The 18,445-nt window shown below is 32.1% G+C and overlaps 1 protein-coding gene across 1 annotated transcript in view; it reads left to right on the top strand.

Moving 5' to 3' along the window:
- LOC125618340 (receptor tyrosine-protein kinase erbB-4-like) overlaps positions 1-18,445 on the top strand; it is a 93,493-nt gene that overhangs the window by 19,472 nt on the left and 55,576 nt on the right. The window contains exons 4-5 of the mRNA XM_048808986.1: positions 13,338-13,470; positions 18,188-18,310. Of these exons, the coding sequence (XP_048664943.1) occupies positions 13,338-13,470; positions 18,188-18,310 (256 nt within the window). The remainder of the gene's footprint in view (positions 1-13,337; positions 13,471-18,187; positions 18,311-18,445) is intronic.

The following is an 18,445-nucleotide window of genomic DNA, read 5'->3' as shown; positions in this document are numbered from 1 at the left end:
TCTGAAAGTAAAGTACTTTAATCAATATTGTAGAGGTGATATTACTGGTAATGTAAATATTTGGTATTGTCAATGAGAATGGGTAGATGTGACTATTGGAAATGAATAAGCAAAGCATTGGGAAGGATGGACAGAAGTAGGAAGATTCAACAAACTTTAGTCTTGATGCTTAACTGCATGTGAAATAATTAGGAGAAGAAAATGTGAATAACTATGCCTGGGTTTTTGAATTGCAAATGAATGGATGGCAGTAAAATTAACCAAGATGTGACATAGTAGCGGGTGGCAAATATGTCCTGAGTTTAGATTGGATATTTTGATTTGGTGGTTACTTTGACACATTTAAGTGATGCTAATTGGAAAATTTAATAAAAATATATACAAACATGGGGCAGAACTGAATAGGAAATATGAAAATATAGAGGGCCAAGTGTCAATCTCTTGTGAAATTTAAATGTGAATCAGAGGAGAAAGAGAAGTAGTTGGAGATGGAACAATATCAGAGAAAGATATTTTGAAGAAAGGTGATATTTGAGTGTGTTTTGGAAAATCTAATACAGTGTGAAAGTTTAGGGATGAAAAGAAGGAAGATATTATCACCATATCTGTTTCTTGAAAAACCTAGAGGAAATCAGAGGCAAAGCAAATATGAAAGGCTTAGCTTGATATGCCCCCTCTCTTACTGTTTTATCAGTAGAAATTTAGTAAGTAGAGGATAGAAAAGGTGTGGAGGGATGCTTAGCTGCCATGGAAAGGCTTGGGGAGGGGGGTTTTCTTAACGTTCTATATTTCATCTGAAGTTAGAGCTAAAGTCATCTTAAAACAAGGGAAGAAGGTATTTCTTAGTGTGCATGTATGAAGAGAGGGATGGTCTGGAAAATAAACTTCAAATATAAACTGTGCTAACTTTCATATTTAAAATATTTTGACTTTAATTTGCAAATCATCAATAATTTGTACTGTGTTACCTTACATGAACCCAACTTGAAAGTCACCTATTTTATTTTTGCATGGAAAAATAACAGGTTGTGGTTAGCTATCAGTGACTCTGAACTCATTAAATTAGAAGACTGTTAAATATATAATCAGAATCTAACAGCACTTTGTATGTGTTCTGAGAAATTAACAGATTTCAATACCTGTAGTGTTAATTGCAAAAAGCTGATATGTAACAATTACTCTAAATTACACCATTACTGCAAACATCATCAATTGTGCAATTGTGCAGGTACAGAATATTGGTAAAGCAATAAGCTGTGAAAAAAATTTCCTATTTCAATTTTTTTAAATGTTCTCAAGTAAGGGATTATGATGGACAATCCCTTACAAATAAATTTTCTTTGGCTTCTGAGTATACTGCTATAACTAGGTGTTTCTTGTCTTAGCAAATTTGTCCCATGTGCCTTTCTTTAAAGCCCAGAACAAATAAAGGTAAAATTAAACCTCCTTATGATTAAAGTTCATCAGTTATATTTTGGGGTATTTTCCTCTTCTTCCTATTTTTTTTAAAGATTAAATACTGTAATATATTTTAAAATGAAATTTTAAATTACAAAAGTGATATTTTCTCAGTGTATTAAATTCAAGTGTGTGTATCAGTATGTCAGTGCCTCTACACATTTATGTATATATAGTAATAAGAAGTTTCATTTATACAAACCATAATCCTCACATCATTCAGAAACTTACTTTACTCACTTAGTTATACATTATGGACAGCCTTCCCAATCAGTAAATAAAGCTCCTTCTTTCTATAGTAGAATAATATAAGCATACCACCAATAGTATCAGTGTACCACCAATCCTCTATTGAAAGATAGGGTATTCCTATTTTTATGCCTTTTGTAAGTTATGAAATAAATAGCATAAATATGTGTGTATCTGACAATATAAAGTATATTTTGGCTCTGTAAAGATACATGAAAAGTATTCCATTTTATTCTTAAGATTTGTTAATTGCTATTTAAAAAGTCTAATAGGAAGTACAATAAGATTATAGAAGTTACAATTCTTGAGTTAAAAATAATATATTATAGTCTTGTTATAAATTATGTAATTTTACTACAGATCACTTTCTTTCAATTCCATCAAAATATGGCTGCAATTTTATCACCAATAGTTGCTGATGACTGCATGATTTAGAAATGTATTCTAATGAGTTTTTAATTTCATTTATGTGCTGCTAATCATGCCACAGATAGGACTTGAAGGATAAAGAAGTTTAACTCATCCTCTTTCAAAGTTTATAAATTTATTGTTTGATTTTAAGTAGTCATACATGGTCAACAATTCGTATAGATATCCTTAATATTTTAATAATTGACAGTATGACTTTGATTCTATGTTATTTTGATAAATAATAATTAAAATGATAATTAAGAATGATTTATAAGAATAAAATTTAGTAATAGCAAGCCTAATCCTTATATGAAATACTAAGTGTAGATGGTTTGAGGGTCACATCTTTCTTTTCTGTCTCTGGATCTTTTAAATTACTATGCCCAGACATTTTTACTTAACGACAGGGGACAACTAGCATGATTTTTGCAAGATGTGCCCAATGTATAACAATATTGTATTATTTGCATTTGGTTTTGATTATTTGCAAATAGTTAGTACTAATAAACTTTGTGATCTTAAAATATACCCAAGAAGACATGGCAATGTTCTCCAGAAACTAACTCAGTGCCAGAGGGTGAAATCAGAGCCCATCAATTACTATCTCTTGCTCTCTTTTTTATTTGCTCTAAGAAAAACTGATAGTTTGCATGAACGCAACTGGCATGACAATAAGTAAAGAGGAGCCATTTGTCTAGATAATAGTCCTGATGGAATTATGAAGATATGTAATCTGAAAGATTAAAAGGTAGAGAAGAAGAAAATATAAAAATCAGTCAGGAAATTTAAAAGAAAATACTATGTTTACTCCATATCACACTTACATTATTTCCTTAATGACCATTTATGAAACAAAGAAATCTTGAAATATCTTATCCTAGATGCCCATAGCAATCCATAGCATCACACAGAGCTGAATCTTAATGGTACATATAATTTCAATAATAGAAAAATAATAGACAAAGAACAGATTGAAAAATTAATATTCTAGCTAGGAATAGAATGTTTCATGTAGATGTGGGTTTTTTTCTTAGTAGTCATGATTTCTTTTGCATGTAAATGAAATGGTTTCAGGCAAATTGTGAAGTTGTATTGGTATTATATTATTTTAATGTTGTTGGAATTGGCTTAGGTTGGATTTTTTTTCTTTTACATTATCTGGAGGCTGTGAATCTGTATTCAGAGCATCTGCAGAATTATAACATCTTCTAGGCATTCGCTTTTGAAATAAAAATAGGTTTCCCCATAATTAGAAATGTGTTCTAATTAGGGGTTGGGTGTTTATATAAGTTTAAAAAAAGTTATATTACTAAACATTGTTATTAGATGCTATGAATGTGACTTTGTGAATCTGGTCACAATAATCCTCCCCTAATAATATAAAGAGCAATCCATTCCACATTAAAAACATTATTTAAAGTTAGGTGCAATGACCAAATGCTTTTGTGAAGGAGGGTTTGTTTGTCTTTTCTCTAAGTCCTCTGTGGAGAATTTTTAAACAAAGTAAACAGAAACATTCTTACCCCCTTATTTTTTCCCTTGGTTTACTTCCAACCTAACGTGGACCTAGAAATTAGAAAAAATTGATATGTAGAGTTTGCCAAGCTAAATATTAGTAAAGAATTTTTTAATTAATAATCCAATATATGTCTGCCTTAGGTACATAAATTAGAGAAACATCTTACTATTTTGAATCCTATTAGTATTTGGAAATGAATAAGAATTATGATGCTGTCCATTACAACATATTAAAATTCCACAGATCAAAAACTATATACCTGAGGAAACTTTACAGACTTCTGTTTAGTGTTACTTACAAAAGTATAGGACATTTTTCTCCCACCTCAATGTCCTTCCCTAAAGCATTCATTCAAGACTGGCATAGATAAAGCCTAGGCTAATGACCAAGATAGTGTGAAAATGAAGCAAATATATTGGAAGCACGGGGGCTATTAAATGTTAGCTACAAAGAGAAGAGCTACTCTTTTCAATTTTTTGTTTTTAAAAAACCAGAAACCTTGAGAGAATGCATTTCATGGTTAAAAGCAAGAAACAAAAGGGGAAAGTGGAAAATTTTCCACATATGCTCTTAATTAGGGCTATATTTGGCTATAAGTCAAAACAAACAAAAATCCGTAGTAAAAACAGCTTCAAAAAGTACTTTCTGTTATTCTTTTGCATAATAAAAGTCCAGAAGTGGGGAAGCTCCTGTCATGAGATCCATTGTTCTGTGACATCCAAACCTGAATCTATGTCAATTTCTTGTTCTTTCTGCTTTGAAGGTGTTAGGGGCAGCGAGTCCAGGTGTTCCATCCAAGGACAGAGGTGGAGGGTGGCTCCATCTGCCCTCCCTGTGCTTTCCCAGAATTCCTCCTGAGATATTTGCTTTCCTCTCAGTGTCCAGCAATTTGTTGTATGTTCACAGCTAGATACAGAGAGACTCAAGAAGTTATTTAATTTTTTAAAACTCAGTAGGTTGGAATTTGTCAGGAGGCAGAATATTAAGAATAGCCGTTAGGTTAGTCAACCAGGGGATTTGGCACAGTGAGTGCGTGGGGCTAAAGAACACACCAAACCACAGCAGCCAAGCAAAACAAAACAACCTGTCTAAAAATCAGTTTCACTGCTTTTAGGGGCAAATTATTGTTCACTTCCCATGAAATCAGGAATAAAAAAACTGTTCAACACATATCAGCATTAGTTCAGAGAAGCAGTAAGTAAATAACTTCATATTTTCTTTTCATTAGAGATGTTTTAGAGTTATGTTTTATTGTTTAAAAATATATAGGAGCCTCTGAAATTGTTGTAGGATTTATGTCCTTTTAAAGGTGGATTTAAGATAAAAAGTAGTAAATGTTTATAGAAGTAAACTATTCATTCAGTTGTTTATTCATGTGGCAACTCTGTATTTAGTGCTTCTTTTCATGAACTAGAAAAAAAAGTCTTCAGAAAAATAAGAAGATGTCTGCGACAATTTTATCACTTGAAAGACATATATGAACTTGTAAAAAGAAAAGTACTATTATTTTACATTTAAGCTCTGAATATGCTTACTCTGAATATGCTTGCTTATCACTCTATAGATAAAAAAGATGGATGATAAATCAGGGAGTGTTAGTAGAGAAGTGAAGAATGTAGTGATTGAGTCCTGCAGTCTCCTACAAATGGATAACAGAGAAATAGGAGGAAACCCCCTTCTCAGTTCATCCAACTATTAAGTATGGATTGAGGCCACTGGAGGTCTCCTCTGCAGGAAACAAGGCTGTCAGCAGGGAAAAGTAAAGAGAAAACACATCATCTGAATAAAGAGTTGTGATATTACTTTAGGACAATTCCTTACTCCCCCTTTGAAAGTATTTTAAAAAAAATGAGACAAGAATTTGGGAATCCAAAGTATAGTAAAAGCAAAATAAAAGTACCTTTATATACAGGATTGTATGTAAAGAGAACAGCCATTACTTAAAAAAAAAATATGTATATATATATATATATATATATATATATATATATATATATATATAGAGAGAGAGAGAGAGAGAGAGAGAGAGAGAGAGAGAGAGAAAGATAGCAGTATATATACAATTACAAAAAACATATTAACATGGCTATTTGTGATTATTAAGTAGATGTTTATGATATTGTATGATAGTTATTGACAGTGAAACCAAAGATTCATCTGAGTTCTTAAAAACTCTAGTTAAAAGAAAAGTACTTTCTGGTTTAATTCCATTTCAACACTTTACAGGTACAAAATCATAGCAATAAAAATTCATAGGTAACTTGTGTTTATTCTGAGGATGGTATCTTTAAGCATGAGAATGTTTACCTAAATTTGTGTACTTTTTCGAACATTATGGGGGAAAAAAAACACCCTGGTATAGGTTTAAATATTACCTCTAAGGAGAAGAAAGTAATTACTCTGAAACTATCAGAAATTTTTCTTAGGAACTAATTCTAGAAATAAAAGAATCATATTATATTACATATTGGTTTAATGGTAATAACTCTACTGAAATAATTTCATAACACTTATTGAATGAAATCTGACATTCACATGTCAAACTATGGAAAAAAAATTAACACGTGAAGACAAGTCAAAAATATTCAAATATTCCCTTAGGAAGAGAGGTGTACAATGTATGTCTTTTGCTTAAACACTTGTACTTCTGGTCATATTTAAATGGAATAGAAGAATCTTGGTCCTAATCAAAGGATGGAGACACTATAATACCCTGTGTCTCATCAAGTAAAAACTGTCAACTGATGTCAACCTCTGAATCTGACCCAGATAATTTTCATTGGCTCAAAAAGGAAAAATTGTGTCATATTTATAGAGCAGATAGAATTCTGGGTCAGAATAAGCACAATTTGCAAGAGAATAAAAAAAGAAAAATAAATCTTTTAATGTAGCTCTCCTTGCCCTAGGCAATAACCCTTAAATGCCTTCTGGGGATTTCAACATTTCTTAGTGTTTCAAGGTCTCCTGTTTCAAATCTGAACTGTTTTAGGGAAGACTGAACAGAATGGCGGTGAAGTAGGCAGTGTCACAGGTGATATATACTGCTTGTCATTCCTTTCTTAAAGGAAAACCAGTGTTTTATGTTAAAAAAAAAAAAAAATCCTCCCAGCTGTGTCTTCGCCAAGAAAATAAAATAAAATGAAACTAAAAGAACAATGCCACATCTAATTTTTATACCCAAGAATATAAAGGATTTAGTAATCTTAAGTAATAATGAATATAGCAACCTAATGAATACAGCAACTGAGGAAATGTAGAAGAGAATTAAAATAGTAAGACATAACTAAATATTAAATCAAAGGATCTATGAGAACCCCCTAAATAAATTGAGGCACATTTTGTATTCTTTATCTTTAAATATATATAGTGAGGTGAATGTATAGTGAATCCAATAAATGAATATATCTGACTAATGTTACTAGTAAATAATAGCATCATTGCTATTGTTACTCCGTAAAACAATTCTAATGAAACATCTTTAGAAACAAAGACAACACAATATATCTGAAAATTAATGTGTTTGAGAATTCAAGACATACAGTGTTCCTATTAACTACTATTCATATTTGATCTTTTAAAAAGTTGTAGTTGGACATAGTACCTTTATTTTATTTATTTATATTTATGTGGTGCTGAGGATTGAACCCAGCACCTCATGCGTGCTAGGCAAGCACTGTACCGCAGCCCTCATATTTGATCTTATCCAAATATCTTAACTTTTCTGCATTTTTCTCCTTGTTTTTTAGTATGGTATTATAAGATCTATGCTGAATAGTTATAGTGAAACTATAAAATGCATGTAAAAGGAAAATTTTAACTATAAAACATACAACTATTGACATTTATTAGAATGAAAAATCTATGTTCTATCTAAATTATTTAAGTTTAAAGGTAGTACATAGTACCAAACAAATTTTTGGTTTGTTTCTGTGAAAGAGAATAATTTCTATAACAGCATGAAAGCTTTTGACATTTTCATCTTTTTCATTATTTCTGATTAAAAATGAAGTGGATAACCCTACATGCACTATAAAACCCAGGAGAACCTGTTGGCAGGGGCTCTTTGTTTTTGAAGAGAAATTTTTGCTATGTTCAAAATGCTTCCATAATTAATTAAATATTAAAAAGTTCATATTTTCAAAGTTGTATTCTTTGACTCATTTGACATTTGTGATGGATTCTAAGTATTTCAATGAAATGTCAACTGTTTTTTTTTTTTATCAACTACATATTTCTTAAAGCAAGAATGAGTTAGGAAACATGCAATATGTCCTTGAAGATCCATGTTACCTCTGGTTCATGGAAGCCTCATGGTTTTGCTTATATCACTATAAGATTTTCAGAAGAAAGATGCAGTACAGGATAAGAGTCAGAGTCAATATTACCCAATGATATTTTTAAAGCAAATATAAATTTACAGAAAACCATTATAGTTGACCCCAATTTATGGAATACACATTTAAGCTGCATATATACTTATTAGAGACAATAAAGAATTTACCTTCCCCCAAGTAAAATTTACTATAAATATTAAGATACTCTTGGATGATTTTATATGTTTGGGCACACACGCACACACACATACGTCTTTGTATCTCTGTCTGAACATAGATAACTGAAGACATATGTGTGTGTGTGTGTGTGTGTGTGTGTGTGTGTGTGTGTTTTAATCTCAGGGTATCCCAGGCAAAAGATTCCTTTACATTGGGCTAAAGGTAGGGTAAAAAATGGATTTATTGATCACAAAGGAAGTCTTTTGAGAGTGAAAGATGTACCCTCAATGCTTTGAGTGCATAAACTAAGGTTGTCCTCGCCAAAATAGGACATACAACTCATTTAAACTTAAAAATATTTGATTTAATAATAGTACTAAACATGCTGTAAATTCAGCAGATCTCACTAGGTAGTCCCCTACTGTGTTTTCTTTGCATTAGTTTTGGTGAAGAATGAATGGGTTTGTATTTAAGCTGAATTAGATCATAAGCAAGAAAAACAAATAATGATGGTAAATTCTAATGATGGAAATTTAGAATACTCTGAATCCAAAGTGTTTTTCTGCTTCAATCACTATAAGGAAAAATCATACATAGTATGAAATTAAAAAGAAGAAAAACCTTACAATATTTTAACCTTTTTTGAGACCTGCAAAGTTTATGGTATGAAAATTTATGTTTAAAAAAATCCTATTCTGAATGTATTGGACTAGCCCGTTGTTTTTTTTGCCTTTATCTCCTACATACAATAAAAGATACACACACACACACACACACACACACCCATTTTCAGTTAAACCTTTACTGCCTATAAACAAATAGTGATGCAACTCTAAGTCTGACTCACTATTTATTTATAGGCAGAAAAGGTTTAACTGAAACAGAATTCAACGAATTCTTAAGACCAGTGTTCAAGTTATTTAGTAACATATGAGCTTTGTAAAGTGGAAATTTCTCATTTAAAATCAATACCATTAGTTGCAAATTATATACCAACAGTGTACTATAGGACTGCAAACTATTTCCTTTATCTTAAATCGAAGATTATTCTGTATTCAAAAATGAAGAAAAAAACATAAATGTAATTAGCTGATTATTTGGTGATGGATTTGCATTACCATTTTTTTTAAAAAATCTCATAAATTTAGCATTATTGGCAATGACTATTAGTGAGAATACTTGTTTTACAAATTAAAACTAATAGCAATGCTGTTCATTTTAAAAGGATAGCCATCTACTAACATACATTTGGAAGGGTATAACAAAATATTTTTGAAGAATGCTTTGAGTTTTAATCATAAATAATATTGACTTCAGTATACTTTTTTGTGGTCTGATATCTGGAAGGAAAAAGTTCAATGAAGGAACAAATTTGGATTTTTATTAAAATGACTTGTCGTTATAGCTTCTCACATCTTATATTCCTCATTGACATGAACAACATAGTTCAAATACAGTAACGAATGATAACAATGTGTCTTTAAGTGAATCATATAGTTTGAAGATACTGCTTTTTATAAGGTAATGGCATTCAAGGAAATAGAATATTATACATTATTTTGTTTCTGAAATTAAATTACATGTCTTAAATAGATTAGCAAAGTTCATTTATGATTCACAATCCTTGTGATATTAGTTCCTTAAATGGTGGGGCGATATTGGTCTCATTATTTACTCTTTCCAAATCACAGAATAAGAAACCATTGATTGATAACATCTCTTTAGTCTAAGCTTAAACTTGACACTGATTATCCTATCTTTTATACTGTAGGGGGTGCCAACAATTTTTAATGGACAGCCAAAGACAAACCAACAACCAAACACTAATTCTTCTATATAAACGATTTTAGTAAATCCAGGTCCCTTATTATTTAACTCCTCTGATCTCACTAGTATCTGAGACACTTGGAGATTCTTCTGACTCACATACAGGAGAAAAACTCTCAGGAATAGCAATAGGCTAATAGGACAGATGTACAGCTATTGAAAGACTCTTTATCTTAGGGTAGCTCTTTATCTTAGGTCCTCATGAAGAGTTAAACATTTGCACGTGGAATAAAAGAGGAGAAAGAAAAGTAGGCGTCTACTCAACATCTGTAAATATCGATGAATTCTCAAAATTGATGGGAATAAAAAATGTTTAAATAGGATCAACTTTTTCAGATTAGCTTGGCTTAGGGAACGTAATATTAATTGTAAGAAGCATATGGTAATTAAATTTATTGGGTACATTAAGCTATAATGCATAGAAAATATATGCAGATTAATGCTTATGGTAAAAGTGGACAGGGAAGAGCAAAAGGAAATCTTAACTGAAAAAAAATTCAAGTAAATATTTGAGAAAACTGTAAATAAAATGCCCTTGTTACAAGACTAAACTTTTAGATTATGATATAGATTTTTCTGGATTTTTCTCAAATTGAGTGAACTTTTATTCCCAAAGAAATATAAATTATAGAAAATGAATAAATACACATACATAAATACATAAAATAAGTGCATCATATTCACACTATCCACAACTACTACTTAGTGTTTTATTTGATATTAACCTAGATCCATATCTATAAGCACAAATACAGATATATGCATAATTTTTCCCATATTAAGATCTAACTATTCTATAACCCAATCTTCTCAGTTTATAGTCTGTGTCTTCCTATGGCAACATATATTTACCCCATCTGTTTAATTATCTATATTCGGACTTCTCAAGTTATCCTACTTTATAGTTGCTTTGTCCAAACCATCCCAATCCAGAATGGGCTTCATGTTCACTTGTTTTGTCGGTCAAATCTTAATCTGGATCAGTCCCTTTTCTTATCACAATCACTTACTAGAGGAGTAGAGAACTTGCCCTACTGAATGAGTATCCTCCTCCTTGATTTTACTGCCTGCTTCTTTGTGTTTAACTATTTTTTCCAAGGGGGAAAAAAATTATGTGAGAATATGAAGAAGTTGGCCTCTGAGAATGTTCAACGAGATATTCATGTTTGATCTTTAGGTACAGAAGTGAAATTCCTCATTTCTTCAGGTTGTTTGTAGCTCCTCTATTTTCACAGAATGGTGAGAGAAAACAGTAAAGAAATATAAATCAAACAAAGAAACTACTGTGAGAAAGTAATGAAAGTAAATATTAACTAGAAAAACATAAATTACTTGTTTTGTTCTATTGGAAGTTATCCTTAAAAAACACTCAACAAAGAATCATGATAGAGCATGTTTAAAAATTTACTGTGACATTGACACTGACATATATATGTGTTGTATATACATATATTCTCATAAACACATATAAATATTCCTTTACAAAATAAATAAGCAGAGAGTTTAGAGTTTGGTCTAAATCTACAGTTAAGAAAATATTGAACACTATTCTTGATTATTCATAAATTCTTTGCCAAAAAGGGGGTTAAAGAACAAAAAAATCATAGCTCTTTATGCAGTAATATCTTTTCAAGAACACATTAGGCACTTGTGCTTAAAATTATGCCTTTGGTCAAAAATCTGAAATATTTTCTGAAGAACATATTTATCTGGCACATTAAAAAATTCAGTGTTATACACAAAAAAAATATATCACAAGGATGAGTTTGTGTCTATACTACACTTTAATTTTCCCAGCATAGATTTTTATAACTTTAGAAAATCTGATTTACGAAAATCTAGTTGAATTATAGCAACATTTCAGTATGCTTTAGTACTTTGAGTTGTCAAGAAACAACTGTTAGGATGAATGACTTTTTTAGATTTTTCAGCAGTTTTATTTGACAATATAACAACCATAATCTTTAGAAGACATGACTTCATTTATAGAAGTAGTTACACAGATTTTTTGTCTCAAGATTTCTTTAGAATTCCAAGGTTTTATTTAGGATCATCTACTATCATTGTTTCTCATCCATTTTTGAACCAAAGTTTATTTTGCATGTGTAAGTAATTTTTTTCTAAGAGAATGAAATTATGTAGAATAGGTTCTTCTAAAATAGGAATATATGCTATAAAATACTTTAGAAACTATAAGCATACAGGGAATTCTTTTTTGTTTTGATATCTATAAAGGTTTCCCAGACAAATATTTTTAAGGTAACCTCTATGTGTTTTGCTATGGTATAGGAAATTAATATATTTTAAGACTGCTTTATTCTAGAACAAGATGTTAAAAAAACATGAATATTACTCTTAAAACAAGGAAATAATTTACCTTAGAGAACAGTAAGAAATGTTCAGCTTCAAAATTGTATCTTTGCCAAAAACACATTAGAAAAACATTTTAAGAACAAAAATTTCTAGTCTTATCTGAATGCCTCCTGGGTAATTGCTTATATTTTGTGATATTTAATGTGCAGATCTCTTTTGTGAACATAGGATGCTTGGAAACACTTGCTTATATACTACATACTCCAGTCATCATCACACTGAAAATGTTTGACCCTTTTTGGTTTCTCCTACCCATTATTCTGAGTTGTCCTTATCAAAGTTTCAAATTACACTTTCAGTAATAACAACCAGTCATATCAGTACCCTCTTACTTCAGAGTTATGGGGATTCACATGCCTCTGCACTACTCATTTTTGCTTTGGAGAAGCAGTTCTCTATTAGGATTGATGTTGGCAGATATTTGACAATGTCAAGAGACATTATCGTCACTGGAAGATGGGTGTTACAGCATCTAGTAGACAGAGACCTGGGACAAAACCTCCTAAAATACACAGAATAGTGCCCATGGCAAACTATTATTTAGCCCAAAAAATCAGTAGTGCCACTGTTAAGAGGTTGCTTTATAAAAAATGCTGACAAATTATATACCACAATGATAATATGAAAATGTATTTTCCATTTATTCATGGATAATAGTAAAACTAAAATAGTTTAAAATGTTCCCATACTAACATCTTAGCATATTTCCTACATTGTTACCAAATTTTACATTTTTTCATGAAATGGTATGTTGTGGCTGCTTATCCCCAAAGATTAGTTGTATGTGCATGGTTTGTTACTTATAAGCAAAACAAAACAAAAACACTGTTTTGCCTTGAGAAAAGATATTTTTTTAAGCACTAGTGCATTTTTATTTCTTTTTCTTTGCATTTCTTCTAATTGACCAAATTTATGCAATGTGGATAATGTCTTGCACGACAGATCTTTCCTCTTCTTCTGTTTTTTTCTTTCTTCATATGTATTTTTTTTTTCATTCTGGTTGGCAGGACTCCCCTAATTGCTGCTGGAGTCATTGGAGGTCTCTTCATCCTGGTCATCGTAGGTCTGACCTTTGCAGTTTATGTTAGAAGGAAGAGCATCAAAAAGAAAAGAGCCTTGAGAAGATTCCTGGAAACAGAGGTGGAGTGTTCATTATTTCTCTTCACATGTTTGGAGATTTGCAATAGCATTTTAGAGATTTGGATGTTACTCAGTTTTTTAAATGTAAGCGAATGTTCTGTTCAGTTTCCTGATGACTTTTTTCATACACAAAGCTGAACAAGAATCATAGTAAATAGTAGCAGTAATTAAGGTAGATTCATGACTTGAAAAGCTTAGATGTCAGCAATCCAGGATGTATGACACTGGGGAAAAGACAGATCAAGTTTTGGGGGTAGTGGTTGCCAAAAAAGATATGGGTAGAAGATATCTCAATAGAGGAGATAGAAAGTATCTATCAATGGCAGAACTAGGAATACATTTGAAAGCGTATAGTTTTTCTATACAGTGTCCTATAATTAGCACCTTAAGTTGGTAACCAAAGATCTCATTATACCAGCGATGAAAGACCGACGTAACAGGGTAAAGTTTAGTGATATAATCGCAGAACTTACAAAACAATTTATAATATGCATTTAATATTATGCCTGATGGTTACTGTGAATATGAAAACTACCCATAAATTATGATAATTTCCTTCACATTGCCACACTGAATTTTCTAGCATGCAGACCTTCACTGTACAGGGTAGTGGGGCAGGGGAAACACCAGACCATTCTCAGCTCCACTGATGTCTTTCTCCAGATCCCCATAGCAGTGCCTGCCTAAACAATTTGAAGCAATTTTGTTTGGAAACAGGCTACCCTAGATTTGTTTTCTTTCTTATTGTCAGTGTGGCAGTCTGGCTTTTCCTCTTAACATAGGAATGAGAATATACATTCTTTTTTTTTTTGGAGGCGGGAGTATGGGGGGAGATACCAGGGATTTAACTCAGGGATACTCAACCACTAAGCCACATCCCCAGCCTATTTTGTTTTTTATTTCGAGACAGGGTCTCACTGAGTTGCTTAACACCTCGCCATTGCTGAGTCTGGCTTTGAACTCATAATCCTCCTGCCTCAGCCTCCCGAGCTGCTGGGATTACAGGCGTGTACCACTGCGCCTGGCTGGGAATATTCATTCTTATATACCTTTTGCATGCTGCTAATGATTTTAATCTTAGCTCTTTTCCTTCAGAAGTTGAAACTAGATAGGAGAATAATATGAAAGAATCAGGAAACTACTTTACAGCTACGTTCAAGATAACACTTTCTAAGGATTGGAGTTTTCTAAACTGGAATAAGCTTTCTTCTCAATGCACTTATTTAAGCACGATAAAGATAGTCAAGTATGTACGTGAGAAGACATAGTAGTAATGTGTACATTAACTGGATATTTACAGATCACTTGATTACTTTCAACCATGTATATGTGAATGAAAGGTAGGAAACAACACATATGTTATACGTGTTTCAAGTTAACTAGAAGACTATAGGCAGGCAGAAGTCCCCCTCATGGGCGGCTTGGGGCAATTGGTAAGAGGATTCTGAAAAGTAAAGTAAGACAGAGTTGGAAAGGAACTTAAGACTTCTAACAGAAGTGGATATTTAGGTGTCAAATAAATAGAAGAGAAAGTCTCTTAACCATGTGTAAGAAGTTTCCATTATTATGCCAAAGTTGTATTGCTTTATTTTTTTTTAATGCAGTGCTAGTGCTAAGATTGTCCTTCAAGTTGTCATCTCCTTGCTAAATCAGCACATGTGTATTGGTTTTATAATGGATTTTATTTTGTAAAGAAATTTATTGTTTTGGGGCTAGGGATATAGCTCAGTTGGTAGAGTACTTGCCTCACATGCATAAGGCCCTGGGTTCCATCTCCAGCACCACAAAAATAAAAAATAAAAAAAAAAAGAAAAAGAAAAGAAAAGAAAGAAATTTATTGTTTTGGACCAAATTATTTTACATTTGCTGATTAAGTAATTGTAGCATTTCCCATCTTTCTCTCAGTAAAATAAGTTATTGTAATTTTTGACCACTATCTAAAAAGAAGAGAAATTTTTAAGAGGATCAATTTGAATCCTTACATGCCGAAGCTAGAGCTTTCCAACAAAATGGAAAGGTTTTGAAAGGATAATATATTGTTGGAATATACTTAAAATTGATATGCTTTCCCAGATCATTTTTCTCTAGATTTGTTTTCTTCTATCATATGCATAAAAGTTAAAAAGATACTTTTTCAAAGCACAGTTTTTTTAGCTTGATGTTTGGTAGGTGATTTGATTAAAAAATGTATTAATGAGACATGATCCTATCCCTTGAAGAATGATAGATTCAGTGCCTATAATATGTCAGGAAATGTTCCAGAATATTCCACAGTACTGTCCCATTTCATCCATTAGCAGCCCTCTCACTTGATTATTGCTATACCTATTTAACAGGTGGGAAATTAGGGGCCAAGAGGAATAAATTGCCTTTTAAGTCTGTGAGTAGTGGCACTGATGTACAGTCCTCTAAATTTAAATTCAGTGCTCTTTCTACCATATCACTGCTGGCTCATAAAATGAAAATATGCTCCTTTTAAAGAAATAATATTCAAATTTCTAGAAAAATAAATTTGTATAAAATTTTAAGTGACAATACATTTGTAACTTAGCAATTATAAACAAAATGTATAGACTATCTCAGGTAGAACTCCGCATTTTTCAAAATAAGAAATTATTGCATGTTATATGTCAAGACATATATATCTAATATATATTTTAGCTAGTTCAAAATGCTGAAACTCCCTTCCCAATTTTTCATGATTTCATATCACTTTTGTATGTAATATTTAAAAGTGATTCAGTAAAGTGACTCATCATACACATGGTGTGTATCCACATCTATCAAACAACTCCCTCTAATGCAGTTGTCTTCAAGTGAAGGGAAATCTCTGCTGGAGATTTTTTTTCACATTAAACAAATCTAGTGATTTTTTTCTGAGTCTTTTTAAATGCAACTTGAATGTAATTATAACCAGATTAGTTATCAACCTATTAGAAAATAACCTAAATTTATTGATAATTTTTCGTATGTTTGTTCTAAAATTCTTGCTACTGCTACATTTACCTACATTCAGGACTCTGTTGTTCCACTAATTAAGTAGGCTATCATGTTCACAGAAGCATGATAATAATACCCATGCTGGAGGGCCACAGTGCACTTAGTCTTGTAAACAGACATTTTGAAATACTGTGGTTGTTTCAAGACAATTTGAGTAGGAGTAGCCCTTAATTATTTCCTTATGCAGAGAAAAAACAGGCTATTTGTCTTTGTTTAAAGTTTAGATCCTTAACTTAAAAATGAAAAAAAAAAGTCCTACTTTTCTCACTTGCTTTTTGCCTCAAGCATGAATTAAACCAAACATTTTAACAAATGATATAAGTCTTTTGATACCCAGCTTCTCCCTTATGTGCATTAGTTGTCCCACCTTATCCATGCATTATACTTTCCAAGCTCCCCCTGACCTTGGGATGCCTGGATTCGGAAACCATGGACTGTACTAACTCTTCCCTCTCTCCCTATACTGTGTTTTATCCTATATATGCATAACTCTATGAACTTCAATTTATAAATCAGGCACAGTGAATGATTAATAATGGTTACTAATAATAAAGTGGATTATAAGAACATACTTTAATAAAAGTTCTTTAAGACAATGAATTGTTTATTTTGGGAATTTTTCCATTTAACATTTTCCAAATACAGTTGACCACTGGTAAATGAAAGTTCCAACAGTGAAACTGTGCATAACACGTGACAACTTTGGACAATTTTTCTCTCACACGTGCAAGTGATCAGCAGCCATTCACATAGCTTTCCCTTGTTCATCCATCCTCTCTTGCTGGATCACTTCTCAACTGTGTCATCTAAAACTGTCAGCCTGATTTTACATTTTGGCTATACCCAACCAGCCCACTTTATGACCTGGCATCTCCCACTCTAATCTTATCCTCAGACCTGTCTCATTCCCTCATGGGTTCCTCCATGTCTTCCTCCTTCTCCTAATGCTATGCCCAAACTCTTCCCTACCATGATAGTACCCTCCCGATGCCAATCCATTTTCTTTATCACAAGATGGTCTTAAAGCATATGTCCTTTAGGAAGCCAGACTGATGAGCCTCAGTCCCTAAAGGTGATTTTATTCCTTTGCATTCCATAGTATTCACTTATGATCTTGAATCAAATCATCAATTTTTAAATTTTTATTTATGTTTTTAATGGAGAAGATACAGTAGGGCCTTGCTACTTAGAATGTGTTTAAAGACCATCCTCTTACATAGTTACCACCTGGAGTTCTGTAAAAACGCAAATTTTCAGGCCTAATCCAGACTTTCTGAACAAGGATCTGCATTTCAACAAGAACCTTGGGTGATTAATGCACTCACTGCAGTTTTAGAAGCTCTGTCATAGGGAATCAGCATGTGTGCTTTTCCCTCTTCTGACATGTTTGTCCTAGTTGCCCAGATAGATGTTGAGCTCTAAAAAGACAGCATTTCTATTTTTTATGCACGTTGTCTCCTAGTCTACCATGTCTCAAGGTAGAACACATTTGTTTCTTGAATTCACCTAGGTGAAGAGCAGAAGAGAAAGGATAGGGTCTAAAGGAGTGTCTAAATGTGTGTCTGTGGTGGTGAGTGGTTCATATCATAAAAGTTTTGTTTGCTGTATAAAGTTTGTTTGAATTTTTATATGAGAGAGAAAATGGGGGGAGAGGGATTGAGAACAGGAATGATTACTGAGTTGAAAGTTATATAATTTTTATCAATTTACTCTGCAGCTGGTGGAACCCCTGACTCCCAGTGGTACAGCACCCAACCAAGCTCAGCTTCGTATTTTGAAAGAAACTGAACTCAAAAGAGTAAAAGTCCTTGGCTCAGGTGCTTTTGGAACCGTTTATAAAGTAAGTACAAAACAACGCTTACTATCAGTTATTTAAGTTTTGTTTCAGCCTTTTAAAAAAATAATAGCTAAAGTAATTACTTTAGCCAACCTAATTTCCTTTTAATATTCAGAGAGGAGGACCTTTATAGTATTG

The sequence above is a fragment of the Marmota marmota genome, unplaced genomic scaffold (assembly GCF_001458135.2).
Source record: "Marmota marmota marmota unplaced genomic scaffold, marMar, whole genome shotgun sequence".
In the NCBI taxonomy this organism is placed as follows: domain Eukaryota; kingdom Metazoa; phylum Chordata; class Mammalia; order Rodentia; family Sciuridae; genus Marmota; species Marmota marmota.
Note: the sequence above shows the minus strand (reverse complement) of the source record. Positions and strands in the feature narration are given on the sequence as shown.